Source organism: Bos mutus, chromosome 6, assembly GCF_027580195.1.
Source record: "Bos mutus isolate GX-2022 chromosome 6, NWIPB_WYAK_1.1, whole genome shotgun sequence".
In the NCBI taxonomy this organism is placed as follows: domain Eukaryota; kingdom Metazoa; phylum Chordata; class Mammalia; order Artiodactyla; family Bovidae; genus Bos; species Bos mutus.
The window spans coordinates 83,999,026-84,018,038 of NC_091622.1; the positions used below are offsets into that span (position 1 = coordinate 83,999,026).

Genomic DNA, 19,013 nt, shown 5'->3' on the forward strand with positions numbered 1-19,013 from the left:
TTCTTCTACTCTCTTTTACATGAAGCAAACACAGAGCTAAGAAGATTCTTTCAATGAGATATTAATGCTGACTATGTTTTGTGTGAGAGATTGTGCCAAGCATTAGGAATACAATGGTGACCAAGACTGTTGTGTATGGTTATAATAGGAAAATGGAGTTTGCCTCATTCAACCTGAGTTTCTCTCTTGCTTCTCATTCTTTCTCTCACTTAAACACCAGAGGGAAAGGAAATTAACATTAGACACCTGTATCCCTAGCATATTCACATGTCTCACTCAGTTTAAAATAACCCTCATAAGAAAGCAATGTTATCTGCATCTAACAGTAAGGACTGTAGTCTCAGAAATGTAAATGCATTTGTCCAACCTCAACATAAGATTGCCAGAAAAGATTAAATTGGGTTTCAACCTAACATCTAACTCCCAAAGCACACATTTTCATGATACACTGCTTCTTGGAATGGAGAAAACCAAACTCACTCACTGAAGCTATAGGAGAAATCTCTAGTTATGCATGAGAGCTATCAGGAAAAAAAAAAAAAAAACAACTCTACCAGATCATTCTGGTCATTCTGAGGATTTATTGGGGTAGAAAGGGAAGCCACTGGTCAGACTTGGACAAGACCTGGGGAAAGAGTAGTGATTTGTAAAGGAGATGGATGGTGCTGAATGATCAAGCTCTCCTAAGCATTTGCCACCTAAGTGAGGGTCTAGGGAGGATTTTCCTTCCTCCTTTCCTGGCCCTGAATGGCCTGTGTGACCTGAAATGCAAACAGATCACAATATACACAATTTCAAGTATGATTTTTAATATATTGAAATAGTGACCAACAGTTTACCTTCAGTCTAAAGCTAGGTCCAAGACTCGGCATTTCTAACAAGCCCCTAGGTTCTGCTGATGTTGCTGGTACCAAATCACACAATGAATAGTAAGGTTCTAAAAAAGAGGTAAACATACTCTTCTATATCCTTAGACTTGTTTTTTTTTAATTATTAGATTGAATTATTTGAAAGTGCCATTTATATAGGTTAAAAATGGTCAAATATCAGCAATTTCATATGCTACAACTAAATTAACAAATTACTATAATCAATATTTTAATTTGCCTGATAGAGTCAAATAGGTTGCTAGGTGTCAAAACACATTTGCAGTTGACGGAATTATATGGCATGTGTACTTGATGAAAAATACCAGAGAGTGTTAACAGAAAAGTAAGAAAAATGAACATGAGTTGGCTAATAATATTCTAACAGAAATTATTCATTGTAGGTGATTCTATAACCCACAGTGATGTTCATAGGAGACATACTGCTATTGTTCAAGTTACTGAAGAGATAGAAACATAGTCCCAAAGGCCACCAGACAAACTGCACACACAGTTCTATGTTGCCTGGGTTTTATGCCAAAATGATGTTTTTCCAAGCCTGATCATCTCCATCTTTATCTGCCTGTTTCTACAATAGATTTGTTTGGCTCACTTTGGTTCTCTAGGCATGACAGCTCCTAAATGCTCATGTGCTTCATCTACTCTGTTCTTATGTTACATCTGTAAACAGAAGATAGGGGACAAATATGACAGCAACACATATCATAACAATCCCTATTTATTCAGGTGTATTGTGTGAGCAGTGGAAGTTGTGTGTTCCACATTACTCAGGTGATCATCCCAACAATAGGATATATAGGAACAGGGCACTGGAGAAATATTACCAGGTTTTTATTGTATGTGTATGAGTAAAATTTGTAAGCTTTATAATACATGACTTGGAAAGAGGCAAAGGGGAAGTACTAAGGAAAATTTTCTCTCACTGAAGTAATGAGATCCCTAACATTACTAGGAATTCCTTGTTAAGTCAGACAAGCCTAAATATGCTCCCAGAAAATATCATAGGTATGATTCATTCATTTTCATCATTTAGCGTTCAATAAACATTAATTATCTAACATGTGCTAGGAACTTGCTAAGTTCTAGAAATACAAAAGTGCATAACACATAGTCTTAGACATCCATGGAAATGAATAATGATGTTTGCAGCATAATGAGACTTAGTATATTCAGAACAGAGCTATAGAATTATAAAATTATTTAAGCTATTCTTTTTATATTAAAAACATGTTTCAGAGAAATTATCAAAATGCAGATACTACAAATTCAAAGACCTGCATGTAGGCAAATTCTATCCCCCTTTCAAAAAAATCTTTAAATACTTTTTCTTTAAATTTTCCAGAAATAATCCACCTTGTTTAGGAAATGAAGATTGGATTTGTGTCTGTTAGCACAAGATAACCAATTTACAAATCACCGTCTTTCTTCACAGGAAAGCAACTTCTGCAAATTCCCAATTAAATTACAAACATGTGATTAGCTTTTTTGGTTACAGGGCCTTAAATATCAACGCATTATCTAGTCACTAAGGGAGATATTAAACCAATAGATCAAAATGGAGTCAACTAATTAAAACCTGAGACAGAGTAAGAAGGAAACTTCAGAAGGGTTGTTATGCCCTGGAAAAACAGTTCTGAAGTACCCTGGGGAGTTTTCTAATAACAGAGAAGTGTTCATGGTTCATCTAGCAGGGAGGTACCTGATTACCACAGAGTGAACCTCTTTATAATTAACCTTTTCAGCATATCCTGTCTTCTTTAATCACTTGCAATATATCCCAAGATGATTTTAAAATAACGACAATAGACATTTATTCAACATATACTACTATAAGCATTTTTCCAGCTTACTAGTACAGAATAGAGCCTACCAGTTTATAATCTCTGATTGTATAATTTATTGAACTGTAAGGATTTCAATGAGTTGGAGTTATTTTAAATCAAGATGATTTAAAACCCTATGACCTCAAACCTCTCCAAACATTGGACTCTACCTTTCCTATGGTTTTCCCAAAATTAAGACTTGATTATTGCTTGTCAGTGAATATGAAAACTAGCATGATATTCCCAGCAGGAAGCATTGCTACATCAAAGATAGAAGAATCTTCCTTGGCTTGTGCATATTAAATGAGTAACAAGGCAGGTAAAGATCCTTTTGAACTATCTATGCAAACAAATTATGGTAATGAATGAATAAGCCTGAGACAAATCAAAACAGAAATGTAGATCAGGAAATATTTGAGGTAAATCACATGATGCCAGGGCAACCCATACTTACTATATCTTGCATAATGAATGATGAGTCCAATGCACACTGCCAGGACAATTAAGGAAATAAAGGTGATGAGGCCGACAACCCAGGGCTCCAGACAAGCCCTCTTCCTGGCCCTCACCACAGATGACCTGAGAAAGAAAGCAAAAGGATGGATTATATTATAATGTACACCACATCCACTCCTTAGGTGAAACAGATATTCCTGGGGAATTAATTCAGGACACTCAGAAGGAAGAATACTGTTTTGGTTTAAAACATACCCCAATCCCAGGCTGCTGAAGCCATTCCTGGCTCTGGTTGCCTGACCTTAGGCAGGTAATTTAATTTCTCTGTGCCTCAGTTTCCTTGCTCAAAAAATGAAGATGATAACGATAGCACCAGTCTCAGAGGATTATCATTAAGGATTAAATGAATTACTGTAGGTAAAGTGCCTACAACAGCGCCTAGCATGTAGCAAGTGCAATGTAAGAGTTCGCTACGATTTACTGAGCTGGTCACATGCAAGATACTTTCAGGCACTGTACAAGCTATGAAAATGTTTAAAGCCTATTTCCATCATATAATTTTAAATGGCCTATGATACATGTTAGGGCTTCCCTGATGGCTCAGTGAGTAAAAAATCTGCCTGCAATGCAAAAGACACAGGAGATGCAGGTTCAAGTCCTAGGTCTGGAAGAGCTTCTGCAGAAGGAAATGGCAACCCACTCCAGTATTCTTGCCTGGAAAAGAATTCCTCCCATGGACAGAGGAGCCTGGTGGGCTACAGGCCAAAGGGCTGCAAAGAGTTGAATTCAACTGAGTGACTAAACACACAGACCACCAGGGAACTCCCTAAATCCTAAACTTTGGGGCTTCACAGGTGGCACTAGTGGTAAAGAACCTCCTTGCCAATATAAAAGTAACTCAGTCTCTGGGTCAGGAAGATCCCATAGAGTCAAACACGACTGATGCCACTTAGCATGCACATGATATATGTTATAGATTGAACCATATCAGGTTCCAGGCAAAGCTCCTAATTCTATTCTCGTAATATTTTTCTGAAACAAACTTAGAGGATACACATAACTCTAGAAAAGAACCAGAGTTCTTTTCTACAGAGCCAGAGTGTTTGAACTGATGTTTACCTCTAAACTTCAGCAATGCTTCAGGAAATCCCTCTGCATGCAACTTCCTCAACCTCTCCCATTTGTTCTGCTTTAAAAATATGTTACTGAAAAATGCTGATCAACCTGCTTTTTGTTTGATTAGTAAAGTTACCATTCCCTTGTGTTACAATAGCTTCTAAACAAACTCAAAAGTTAGAGAAAATGAAAAGTCAGAGTGGGCCAAGTTGTTGAATCATGATGCTGTTATTTTCGATTTCTTGGGGTATTTATCATGCTGGTAGAAACAAGGCATGTGTTCTTGTCTCCACATGAGAACTGGGGGAAAGGAGAGGGTTATCCTGGAAGGTGGATTCAGAATAAAGAGAATTCCAAGCCCAACCCTTTCCTTACCAACTTGGACAAGTTATTTAGACCCTGAACTAAGTTCCTCTGTCTGGCAATAAGAGACAGGCCACCCACTGTCTAAAGCACATGGTTGACTGTAGGACCCTGATTGAGATCACGAATGTGAAAACTTCTTGAAAATTGTGAAGAATTTTACAGTAAATAATTGTTGCTTACAGAAACCAAGGGGACTCCATTTCCTGGTGATTCAGGACTTGTTTAGTCACTAAGTCATATCCAACTCGTTCATGACCCCATGGACTGTAGCCCGGCAGGCTCCTCTGTCCATGGGATTTCCCAGGCAAGAATACTGGAACGGGTTGCCATGCCCTCCTCCAGGGGGTCTTCTGGACCCAGGGATTAAACCCACATCTCCACATTAGCAGGTGGATTCTTTACCACTGGGCCACCAGGGAAGCTTGATACAGGACTGCTGCTGCTGCTGCTAAGTCACTTCAGTCATGTCCGACTCTGTGGGACCCCATAGACGGCAGCCCACCAGGCTCCCCTGTCCCTGGGATTCTCCAGGCAAGAACACTGGAGTGGGTTGCCATTTCCTTCTCCAATGCATGAAAGTGAAAAGTGAAAGTGAAGTCGTTCAGTCGTGTCCGACTCTTAGCGACCCCATGGACTGTAGCCTACCAGGCTCCTCTGTCCATGGGATTTTCCAGGCAAGAGTACTGGAGTGGGGTGCCATTGCCTTCAGAAGTGGTATGATCGGTCACTGGCCGATTATAATTTGGTCACTGGCACACCTTCATCCCATCTTGACTCTGTCTCAATGTCCTGTTCAGTGGGAACACTGTCACAGAAGCCAATAGTGTCATCACTACAGACCTCTGCCCCTGCTGAAGTCACTGGGATGTAGTGAAGGCTCCAGGGATCTACTTGATCTCGTCCCTTGGTTCTGTGATTTCCCCATGGGGCTGTAGCCAAGGAAACTTTATCTTCCTCTCCCCAATTTCTTCCATCTCCAGTTTTCCTTTAAGTGGGATTCCAAACACCTGTTCCTAGAATGACGATTACTGAAGTATAAAAAGACTTCTCCACTTGTGCAAATTTCTTATGTGAAGATGTGCCTAAGAAGCTTATAAACTGATACCTGTCCCTCCATCCCTGAATGCTTGCTATTCACTTGTTGCAGAGGAAAGGAGATGTGTACAGCAGACATAAGCAAAATGTTAGAGGGAATGTTCAGAGGGAAAGGCTTCATAACTAATTTCAACAAATGCCAGATGAATATAATTTGTAATTGTAGGAAACAATTGATATAATCATTAAACAAATGTGTAAAATTGTGAAATATAAGACAAGTTATATTGTCTTATATTATACAATAACTCTTCATTGAGATAGAAAATTTTAAAAAGCAGCCACTAACTTTATGAGGTAGTATTTACCTGTATCAGCATACAAAAGACCAATGAACTATTTTAATGAAAAAATGTTACAGAATAATATGCATCGTATGTTTGGCTTTTGTAAATGTTAATAATAAAAATACATGTGTGTGTGCATAAAGAAGTATATTAGAAAAACAGAAAATTTTTTAATAGTAAGAAGTGAAATAACAAAAGTAAGTGAGCAACTTTTAATTTATGTATTTTTTATGATGGATTCTTTTTAAAAGGAAATATCATGGCTTTCAAATTAAATGAGAGAGAAACTAAGGAGGACAGTTATACATGTCTTTTTAAAAAATTTTTAATTAGAGTGTAGTTGCTTTATAATGTTGTGTTAGTTTCTGCTGTACAGCAAAGTGAGTCAGCTATATGTATACATGTATCCCCTCCCTCTTGAACTTCCCTCCCATCCTCCCCACCCAATCCTCTCTGGGTCATCACAGAGCACTGCACTGAGCTTCCTGTGCTGTACAGCAGCTTCCCATTAGCTAACTATTTTACATGTGATAGTGTATATATATCAGTGCTACTCTCTCCATTTGTCCTACCCTTTCCTTCCCCCACCCATGTCTACATGTCCATTCTCTACACCTGCATCTCTATTTATGCCATGCAAACAAATTCAGCTGTACCTTTTTTCTAGATTCCATATATATGCATTAATATACATGTCTTTTCATGGAGTTCCTATCTCTAACTTGTTTGAGATACTACTGTGTCTTCTGTTCCTCTCTCCCACCTCTCAAAACTATTTTAGAGATGCTCTGTCTTTGGTGGCTTTGAGGGAAATAATAGGGATAGCATAGAATAAACCAAGAGAATCCATTAAAAACACTCTGAATAATTAAGAGAGTAAATTTTTGATTCTGACCACCAGCTTATTTATTGTACAGTGTGATACCAGAAGATTCTATTCTCTCCCTTATTTTCTACATATGAAAGACAAGGATAAGAACTATAGTCCCTTCCTAATTTGATAAGCTCTTAGAGAGAAAAATGATAAAATATTTTATTACTTTGAGCTGCCAAGTAGAAAATCATTGTACAAATAGTAAGAATTACTATTATCATTATTTTAATTATTAATAATAATGGCAATGTCCATATTACTGAGATTTTGTCATTGGAAACATCTCTTCCCTTCCCTGTATGGCATTGTTTTTCAAACTGATTAACCCTGTTTCTTAATTACTTTTTGGTTTGCTCTCTCTGCAAGTGATTCGGAGAAGGCAATGGCACCCCACTCCAGTACTCTTGCCTGGAAAATCCCATGGATGGAGGAGCCTGGAAGGCTGCAGTCCATGGGGTCGCACAGAGTCGGACACGACTAAGAGACTTCACTTTCACTCTTCACTTTCATGCATTGGAGAAGGAAATGGTGACCCACTCCAGTATTCTTGCCTGGAGAATCCCAGGGACGGGGGAGCCTGTTGGGCTGCCGTCTATGGGGTCGCACAGAGTCAGACACGACTGAAGTGACTTAGCAGCAGCAGCAGCTCTGCAAGTGGTTCAGTGTTGAATTGCTCCAAATTAGATGTAGTGGAAATGTGCTAAAAAAAAAAAAAATAGAGGAACAAATCTATTTTATGTATCAACAGACACCTGTGTAACTAACCCCTTCCTGCACATAAACCCTTGTCCAATTATGATTGGGGTCTGTTGAAAATTTTCTGAACCTCCTCATGTAAAACTACCTTCAGATAGACTAGATAAATTCTAATAGCTTCAGTGGTATCAAATTTCTTTCTTTCTAAGATTTTTCTTTTCAACTACAACATGTTTAAATAGACAGTGAATGTAACAGGTGAATATAGCAGTTAAAATATGGTTATATATGTGGCAAAAAATATGGTTATACATAGTGGTAAAAAACCAGCCTGCCAATGCAGGAGACTTAAGAGATTCTGGCTTGATCCCTTGGTCAGGAAGAGACACTGGAAGAGGAAATGGCAACCCACTCCAGTGTTCTTGGAGAATCCCAAGGACAGAGGAACCTGGTGGCCTACAGTCCATAGGGTCACACAGAGTTGGACACGACTGAAGAGACTTAGCACAGCATGGCATATTTTTATAAGCCCCAAATTGCCAGAAGGCAAGTCCAGAGTTGCATTATCATGATCACTTCTTAATGTGTCATTTTCTAGAATAGTGTACAAGGAAAAGCAGGAGCATTAATAAAAATGTGAGGGGGAAAAAGGTATTTATACTATCACAGATAAACCTCATGGCAAGCATTGGAGAACCATATGACAAGGCTCACAGTGCTTCAGTAGAAAGTTTACCAAAACAAATGCCAATGTAAAACTACCACCATGGACTGATTAATAATGGATATTGAACTCGCTCTCCAGTCTCCATAAGGGTGGTGGTGGTTTAGTTGCTAAGTTGTATCCGACTCTTGCGACCCCATGGACTGCCAGGCTCCTCTGTCCATGGGATTTTCCAGGCAAGTGGGTTGCCATTTCCTTCTCCAGAGGATCTTCCTGACCCAGGAATCGAACCTGGATCTCCTGCATTGCAGGCAGATTCTTTACCGACTGAGCTATGAGGGAAGACCCTTCTGTAAGGGTGAGCAGTGCTAATATTCTTAGCTGGAATGTTTCATTTGCTCAGTCCAGTTGAGCTGTTTTGAATGAACATGTGCACAACATCTATAAAGCTGGTGATCTCAATACATCATTAACTACTTAAGCTACAGATCAGCAAAGTTTTTGGTGAAGGCCGTGTAGTAACTGCAGGCTTCCCTTGTGGTTCAGCTGGTAAAGAATCCTCCTGCAATGAGGGAGATCTGGGTTCGATTCCTGGGTTGGGAAGATCCCCTGGAGAAGGGAAAGGCTACCCACTCCAGTATTCTGACCTGCAGAATTCCATGGACTGTATAGTCCATGGGGTCACAAAGAGTTGACAGGACTGAGCAACTTTCACTTTCACTTTCATAGTAATTTTAACAGATTTCTGTGAAGGTCCCATAGTAGTAGCAGATTTCTGGATTTCTATTGCAACTAGTCAGCTATGCCATTGTAGTTTAAAGGCAGCTACAGCTAATATAAACAAAAATGAATATGGCTGTGTTCAATAAAACTTTATTTCTGCACACCGAAATTTGAATTTTGTATAATTTTCACTTATAATTTTTTTTTTATTCATTTCAACCATTTAAAAGCTATAATTCTTAGCTCAAGCACTGTACAAAAATAGATGGTGGTACAGGTTTGGCTCTTGGGCCACAGATTACTGATGGTTGTTGTAAGCACCGTCCTACAAGTCAATGTTAATTGTGTTGAGAACTTATAATAATTGCAATTTTTAGTCTCAACTACATGGCAAATCTAATGTAATATGTCTCTAATCCCATTACCACTGACCTTGTTCTGACAAATCTCACTAAAACTCATCCTACAGCTTATTTCCCTAATCTCTAAATCATTGTCTATTACAGTAAACTGTTCTTCTGGAAATGATAGAGCCAATGACTGAAACCACTTGAAATCCAAGTTGGCCTCAGTTGGCCTGGCATTCCCCTTCTTCCTCGTGAGCTTTCTGGCTGTTTGTCTTTGCTCCTGCTGCCTCCTATATAGAGTAACTTAGAGTTTGTATTTTGCTTTCATCATAGATGCCTCTGTATACATAAGATTCAGTTCAGAAAAGTCCCCTCCACTTCAGTAAGTTTTATTCACCCCTAAGTGTCACATCAGAATATACATTTTGAGTTCCCTTGAGGATAATGTCTGAGCCTTACTTATCTCTATTCTCTGACCACTCTGCTGCTCAAGATACATTCACAGAGGGAACTGAATAGAAGTTGATTACTCCAAATTGAACTGATCATTTGTCAGTACCACAGTATGGGTTTCAACCTCCTGTCTTTAACAGCACTCTGGTCTGCCTCAGTCTTACACACAAAACTGGAATACTGCACACAGGAAAAGACAAGTCAGTCATTATGAAGACTATTTACTATTTAAGTAAAACATGATTTTCCTAAAACACTTTAATGTAATAATTAAACTTTTGGTTAATATGTTTATTTTACCTGTTTAAAATATATAATTTTCCAACTGTGATTTTATCTAACTACTGTTAAGTATTATTGCAGCACGGAAAAGTGATAAAATAAGGGGACGTTAATTTCAGGAGACGCATATTATTTGGGATCATCAAATGTCTGTACATAATTACGATATTCAAACAAAAGCATAAGGAAAGATATCATGATGAAGTAACAGCATAGTCCCTTATGATGTTTTCATGCTCATGTTCAGTCACCAAGTGGTGTCCGACTCTTTGTGACCCCATAGCTGCCTCTCTGGCTCAGTGGCAAAGTAAAGAATCCCCCTGCTAATGCAGGAGACGTGGATTCGATCCCTTGGTCAGGAAGATCCCCTGGAAGAGGAAACAACAACCTACTCCAGTACTCTTGCCTGGAAAATCCCACGGACAAAGGAGCCTGGCAGGCTACAGTCCATGGGGTCACGAAGAGTCGAACACAACTGAACACACAACTTATGACATTACCAGTTCCCTCAGTCAGTGCTTCAGTTTTAAAATATCAATTGATAAATACTGATTCAGGTTTTATTTTATATTTAGCTCATTTCTCTATATCATAGAGTGTGCCTGCTTGTTTCATCCACACAAATACTTCAGATACTTTGTGCTTTGTGGAAGGCTTGTATACACAGGCACTGGTGAGATCTTCAATCTTATGAGATTAGAGTCTTACTATAAACTAGAATGACACTATTAAAATATCCAAGGTGGAACCAAAATTTTGAATATATGTTCATGGATCATATGTTTTCATTGCCATGTTTTGTTTTCTTTTAAGAAATACGAATGCATTACTCCTTATAAAGTTACAAACAACATGTTTGTGTTGTGTCCACTGTTATATGAATATACATATAAATTATCTGATAGCATCAGCCAGCCCCTTGGACTGAATTATGTGTGTATTCCCTACAATAATAACTATGAATAGTTCTCAAAGAGAAGTTACAGTCATAGCAAAGTAGTAATCTAATTTCTAGACAGTTGTTTCCATTTTCTTTTTATAGCACCAAGATAAATGGTGGGAAGCTCATTGTTTTTATTATAAATGTTTTAATTTATATTCTATCTTGTTCTAGATTGATTTAAGGTACCCCCATAAAGATATATGGGTTTCTCTGGTGGCTCATATGGTAAAGTATCTGCCTGCAATGCAGGAGACCTGGGCTCAATCCCTAGGTTGGGAAGATCCTCTGGAAAAGGGAATGGCTACCCACTCCAGTAGATATATACTTACATTTATATAATCATTAAAATATATATAGTATTAAATTACATTTATATATTGTTTTATTTAGAGATGCAGGAAGAAAGTAAAACATAAGTGAAAACACAAAATGAGACTAGTACTAAAACTACTTATCATAATTCCCCTTCTGGATACTTCCTCAAGTCAGACCACAAAATTTGAAGCTTTCTAGCAGCCAACTCAAAAACAAAACAAGGAAAACAATAAACCCTGTTCATGTACATTCTTCACAGTACCCATAATATAAAACCTGAACAATTATTTGGCTGCAGTGAAATTCTTTTAGATTCTAATAGAATACTCGGTAATGTCATGAACAATATTCTCTGTAATATTCTTAGCATAGAAACAAAAATTAATTTTATAATAATCTTAATATGTTCCTCAATACTGGAAAATAGCACCAATTATTATTTAGTGAAAACAATTTTATGTGGGGGGGGCAGTGTGAAATTATTTATATCAGGCTCTAAGATAATTTTTTATCTAACAACACTTCACTAATTATTGAAATGGCTCTGTGTGGCATTTTCACATTATAAAGAAGCTAAAAGTTATTAAAATCATAGACATAAAAATACAGTATTACTGAGTGCAGTAGTAAATTTTTAATAAGCATTGTATTACTTAATGCAATAGTAAGTTTTTAGTAAATATTGGAAAAGACAGAAAACCCTACCACTAACTGTTAACTTAGACAAAACCCATAGCTTAATGATTCTTGTATTTAACTGACCATAAAACTCAAGTGATAATATTTTTCATCCTGCCTACATTAAAAGGAATTTGTGATTACACATATGTTATCATCAGACTTTTTTGGACACTTGTTATTATATAAGCATTAATGACAATTCAACAGTAAGGAATGTCTCTGATCTCAACTGTGTTTTCAACCTGCTCTTTGTTAAGTTCCCAGCCAGATATTGTATAGCACAGGAAACTACAAACTGAGATTTAGGTTGGCACTCTGCCTGACCTCTAGAAATTTATAGTCACAGATAGATGGGATACAAAAATTTAAAGATTGTATTAAGTAACTAGATATGGGTCTATATACTTATAAAGTGAGCTATTTTAGTCCTTAATTACAGTAACATATTTGCTTTATTTTCTTTAAACTTTCCAGGTCAACATAGTAAGTCAAAACGACCTGAGTAGGCAATTTTAAAGGCAGCAGTTTCACATAGAAATGTTGAGACATCATTGCAGCCAGCCATAGGGAATTGTATGCACTTGAAAATGTGGAAGAAAAACAAGCATCAACAGGGAGTACATGAGTAATTTTGGCAGGAGTATCAGAAGAAAAAAATGAGAAAACTGACCCAGAGCCATTCTTGAAGCTGCTAATATACGGCACTGACCTTCAGAATTTTTTGTAGCATTAGATGTCCTCCTACCAAATCTTTCCCATGACTTTGTCTAGATGCCTCTTATAACAGTTCACATGATGTAGCAGAAATAACTCTGAACTGAAAGACCAGTGACCTGTGTCTCTGTATTAGAGCTTTTATTTAAGAACTAAGTCCCTTCATGTAAGTTTTTTTCAGATGAGAAATCTGAGAGCACATTCAACATCCCAGAAGTTCCAGCAACTCGTAATTCCCAATTTAAATGGTGTTGGATATGCTCTCATTTTTTCATTTGTAGGAAACATTTGGAATTTAATTGATCTACATACGCTTTAGTTTCCACCAAAGCTAGTGTTCCATGCCTCAAATAACCTAAGAAATGTTCAACATTATTACAATTAAAATTTACAATTTTCTAAGCAATCAACTTTAGCATAATTTTTCACACGTATCATTTTTCTAATGGATGATGCCAGATTATTTGGCATGGTCAAATGACATGGTCAATTGAAATAATCTGAATTTTATATGAGAAAGTCATAAAGTTTCTTGACTACTTACACCTAAGCCAGTTTTAAAAGTCCCAAACTTGTAAAATTGCATTTTGTACAAATCACTGATGGGCCTTAAAATTAGAATGTGCCAGCTGGAACATGTGTTAAGACTCTGTGGTGTCCTCCTCATTGTTTTTTCCCTGGCAAGCATTGTATGCCATATACAAAGAATCCCTTAGAAAATCTAGAAGTTTATGTACATAATAAAACCCATATGAATTAATTTAACAATGAGGAAGAATTGGAAAGTGTATGGATTCTGTTAATGTTTATATTATTCTTACAAAAGTGGGATTTTTGGTTAGTGAATTTCCTGTACCAATTGCTGACCTATAATATAACGGATGTATTGAGTTTTAACTTTTGGATGGAACATGAATTTGTAAAATTAATCATTGGATTATATACTCACCTTAACTTAGTTATAATTTAATGTATTTTCATTGTATAGCAGTGAAATATGCTCAGATTCATATTAACATAGGGTAGAATTAATAGTCCAAATTAACACCATAAAAGTATAAGAAAAGTATTATCCTATCCAAAAGAACTAAATATTTTCAGTCACCAATGTCTGTGGCTTTAATTCACATCTAAATGCTAATGGCTACCAAATCTATATATGCAGATCACTTGTCTAAACTTCATACCCATGTGTCTATCTGCCTACTGTTCACAACAGGACATACCTCTCATCATTCAAATTTAGCATGTCTGTGCTAGAGACTCATGGGTGCCTATTCCAAATATTTTCCTTAGTTGTAGAATCTTTGACTTCTGGTTGGACATATGGCCCCCTGGAAAATAGAAGTGTCCCTTATTCATGAATCTCCATATGGATTTAAGTTCTGACCAGTGGAGTCTCTATCCCAGTGGGTAGAATCCTAATGCGCTAGTTGGAGTTCAGGCAATCACACTGAACCATGATTGGGAGGCTGTATGTTCATGCTCATGGGACAGCACAGCAATGGAAGCCTGGATTCCTAAATACTTGGTGAATCTCCCTATCAGCCATTACTTTCCTAACTCCAGACTTGCCTTACATTAAACTAAAATAAAATGACATTTTATAAAAGACACTTTAAGTTTCCTTTCAGTCATAGCTGAACTGGAACTAATCCATTATGCAAAACAGATTAGTTGCAACCAAGGTAAATTGTGATTTTTTAATGTAATGATCTTTGTGACAAGAGGACATTCAAGAAATATTTTTACTAATTACCTTGCAAGTTTTATATATGAGATACATAAAGTATTTTACTTAGTATTCTCTGGCCACACAATTTTGAGATACGAGTAATAAGTCTGATGCTAATAAAAAAGGAAACCAAGATCCCACTTAGGATTCATTGTAACAAGTTCTATGACTTTATGCAAATAACTTCTATTTTCTTGTTTAGTGGATATAGGTCTGGGCTTTGGGGTCAAACAGCTTGGGTTTAGGCCCAGTTCTGCTTCTCACTTGCTGCAAGCAAGTTACCCTCTCTAGGTCTACATTTCCCCTCCTATAGAGATAATGATAGAACCTAACTGTCTGGTTCTTTCAAGCGTAAATGAAATAACACATATAGTGCAATTGGCATCATGACAAGTAAACAGTACATGGTCAACAAATGTTGGCTTTGTCATTATTCCTCCTTCATAATGAAGAATTAAGTTGCTTTCAAAGCAGGTTGAAAAATCCCTCAATTCCCTCATGTGCCTGAGGGGATAAGGAGATGATAGAGCAGGTAAGACCTCCAAGTCTCAGTCCCACTCCACCCACAGCAACACTGCTCCATACAGCAGGGGTTTGCATGAATCTTGTGTGTAAACAGATAGGGAAACAATGGAAACAGTGAGAGACTTTACTTTCCTGGGCTCCAAAATCACCGCAGATAGCGACTGCAGCCATGAAATTAAAAAGTGCTTGCTCCTTGGAGGAAAAGCTATGACAAACCTAGACAGCATATTAAAAAGCAGAGACATTACTTTGCTGACAAAGGTCCATCTAGTCAAAGCTATGGTTTTTCCAGCAGTCAGGTATGGATGTGAGAGTCGGACCATCGAGAAAGCTAAGCGCTGAAGAATTGATGCTTTTGAACTGTGGTGTTGGAGAAGACCCTTGAGAGTCCCTTGGACTGCAAGGAGATCCAACCAGTCCATTCTAAAGGAGATCAGTTCTGAATATTCATTGGAAGGGCTGATGCTGAAGCTGAAACTCCAAAACTTTGGCCACCTTTGAAAAGCTGGCAAATTGGAAAAGACCCTGATGCTGGAAAAGACTGAAGGCAGGAGGAGAAGGGGATGACAGAAGATGAGATGATTGGACGGCATTACAAACTCAATAGATATTATTTGAGCAAGCTCTGGGAGTTGGTGATAGACAAGGAAGCCTGGCATGGACATGACTGAGCAACTGAACTGAACTGACCTGTGTGTAAAAAGGATTCAACTGGTAAAGAAAATGTGTAAAAGTACTCATCTTTGGAGCTGTCTAACTCTAAAAATCTGTAAATCAAGCCAATGATCAGCCATGAAGTATACAGTTTAGTGCAAAGCTTTAGAACTCTGCTTAAGAAGCCCAAATCTAGCTTTGCTGTTGGATCCAGTAATATATATCCAAGTGCTTAATAATGACTTGAATGTATTTTAAGGTTTGAAAGATTGCTTTGAAATATTTTATATGTATTATTTATTATCTTTGCTATTTTCTGGACTAGGGAAGTTAAGACACTAAGGTTAAGCTAATTATTTAAAGAGCAAGGAAAGTTATCTCTGCTTAACCAAGAGAGTGGGATTCCCTGGTAGCTCAGATGGTAGAGAATCCACCCGCAGTGCAGGTTCGATCCCTGGGTTGAGTTTGATCCCTGGGTTGGGAAGATCCCTTGGAGGAGGGCATGGCAACCCAATCCAGTATTCTTGCCTGGAAAATCTCATGGACAGAGGAGCCTGGCGGGCTACAGTCCATGAGTGACTGAGCACATAGTACAACCAAGAAAGCACTTGAGATTCTAGGGATCATGATGTGGTGGTGGCAGCAGGGAGTATTAGAGAGTTCAGGCCCAGAGTTAGAGGTGTATGTTCAAACTCCAGTTCTACCAATCACTTAGAGATTTGGAAGTCTCAGTCTTCCTAATCTTTGGTTTTCCTATCTGTAAAATCATGATCATATTAAAATTGTCTGCCTCACAGTTGTTGATAGGTGTCAAATAAGATTATATGTTGAAGTTTTGTGTAAAGAACATATGTGCATATATAATATATCCATATATATGTATATACATATATATCCTACTATATATACATATATATATCTTCTGAATTTTACTATGATCTGATAAGCTTTTAATGTGCAATAATCAATTTTTTAAAGTCCATACATTTCTATACAAATTCAAATGGCAGTAATAACAACAGCAACAATAATATCTCCTGGGTCAGGTAGACACCTGTGTTAGTTTAACTCTGCTACTTGGTAACACTGGACTCAGTACACAGGTGAACTGGGAGGACAGATTCCATCTTTAGTATTGACTGACTCACTCATTCATGTGATCACATGTGAATTACCTAATCTTTGACTGTTCAGTTCAGTTCAGTTCAGTCGCTCAGTCATGTCCGACTCTTTGCAACCCCGTGAATCGCAGCACGCCAGGCCTCCCTGTCCATCACCAACCCCCGGAGTTCACTCAGACTCACGTCCATTGAGTCAGTGATGCCATCCAGCCGTTTCATCCTCTGTCGTCCCCTTCTCCTCCTGCCCCCAATCCCTCCCAGCATCAGACTCTTTTCCAATGAGTCAATTCTTTGCATGAGGTGGCCTATGGTATCCCTTAATTTATAGAACAGAGAGAGAAATGCTTCCTGTCTACTAGCCTCAGAGGTCTACTTAGAAGACTATCCATTGAATGATAACATTGTTCCTTGAAAATATAACCTTTATATCTTTTGACACATGAGACAGTTAAATCAGCATAGCAGCATAGCAGTACTGAAGTAGATAGAGGAGGCATTGTGGGGATGGTATAGCATTGTGATTAAGAACCTATGTTTGCAATCAGATAGACCGAGGTTAGGGTTCCCCTGTGGCTCAGATGGTAAAGAATCAGCCTGCAATACGGGATACTCAGGTTCGATCCCTGGGTTGGGAAGTTCCCCTGGACAAGGGAATGGCAACCCACTCTGGTATTCTAACCTGGAGATTCTCATGGACAGATGAGTATGGCAGGCTACAGTCCATGGGGTTGCACAGAGTTGGACATGACTGAGTGACTAACAGACACGCACATACACACAGACCTGGGTTAGTTACCAGTTCTTCCATTTATCACCTCTGGGCAAATATTGTTACTTGACTAAGTCTCAGTTTCCTCATCTAGAAACTAGGTATAATAATATAACCATTGTTTTTTTTAATAAAGATTAAATGCACATGATATTTTAGAACAGTAGGTAGCACACTGCACATGTGAAACAAATGATGGCAATTATTACTTTGTTGTGCACTGACTTATAGCTCAACTTTAAAGAGTGCTAAATCCTTCTGTATCTGCTTCTGCAGCTTCAAAAAAGATATCATCTGACATCTTCAGATGAAAGATTGCAAGATACAATTTAATGGTGACTATATAATACTTTGGAATCCACAAATATATTTTGGAATCCAAAATATCTGATTGCAAACTCCAGTCTGTCTGATGGCAAACATAGCTTCTTAATCACAATGCTATACCATCCCCACAATGCCTCCTCTATCTACCTCAGTAGTGCTACTGCTATGCTGATTTAACTGTCTCATGTGTCAAAAGATATAAAAGTTATATTTTCAAGGAACAATGTTATCATTCAATGGATAGTCTTCTAAGTAGACCTCTGAGGCTGGTAGACAGGAAGCATATATCTCTATTTTGTTGTTGGCAAATAACATAAGCTTATTTCTATTATCTTGGAGTTATTATTCTAAAAATCTCAGAAATTGCTCAATCATGCAGGCCATGTATGTACATAGGAGAAGGCTGGGCTTGCAGGTTCTGGCACGACGTGGTACCTCTGCAGCCCACTTTTCTTTCTCAACCTCTTAAAATTTTCCTATTCTCTAACCCACTCATTTCAAAACTTTCAAATTATGCTTGAAACAGTGAGACCATTCTTCAAAATTCTCATCCACCATCTTCGATGAGAGTATGTCCAAAGGAGTACGCTTTGAAACGTACTTAGCCGAATTCCTCTGAACTCTAATCCTGAGAAAGCCATGAAATGCAGACAGAACACCCATTTCAGCACTGACAGTCTTAGAAGACCTGCTCCACAACTGCCTGGTGTCCCCATCCTCAAGGACAAAAGCATCAGGCATGCTCGTAAATCTCAGTGCTGAAAAGAAAGCTGTGATGTTGTTTTATTTTTTGAATGTTTCTCTTTATTCCCATATTTTATTGAAACAAGGCTATTTTGGAGGAAAGCAGACAAAAATGAATAATAACAAAGGTTCACTAGACAGTTACAGCTATTACAGACTAATGAATTTCTTCCATGAAATGGTGCACTAAGATGAACTTGATTTTTACACTATAGCACATGTTGCAATCTTTTTTAGAAAGAAATTATATAATTGAATGCTGATCACTTTTGAGATAGTACATAAAAGTTAGTTCACATTATCTTGTTTAATTACAGAGGCAATTTTAAGAAAATTAAGTAAGAACAGTCTATGAATTCTTCAAAACATTTCTAAAGATCAATCAATGAAAATAAAATTATACCACCCTCCTTCCT

General features: G+C 37.7%; 1 protein-coding gene across 1 annotated transcript in view; it reads right to left on the reverse strand.

The window, feature by feature from the left end:
• LOC102278768 (transmembrane protease serine 11E-like) overlaps positions 1-18,594 on the reverse strand; it is a 51,757-nt gene extending 33,163 nt beyond the window's left edge. Inside the window, exons 1-2 of the mRNA XM_014482958.2 lie at positions 18,455-18,594; positions 3,165-3,289 (exon numbers count right to left, since the gene is read on the reverse strand). Of these exons, the coding sequence (XP_014338444.2) occupies positions 3,165-3,289; positions 18,455-18,594 (265 nt within the window). The remainder of the gene's footprint in view (positions 1-3,164; positions 3,290-18,454) is intronic.
• Positions 18,595-19,013: the final 419 nt, after the last annotated feature.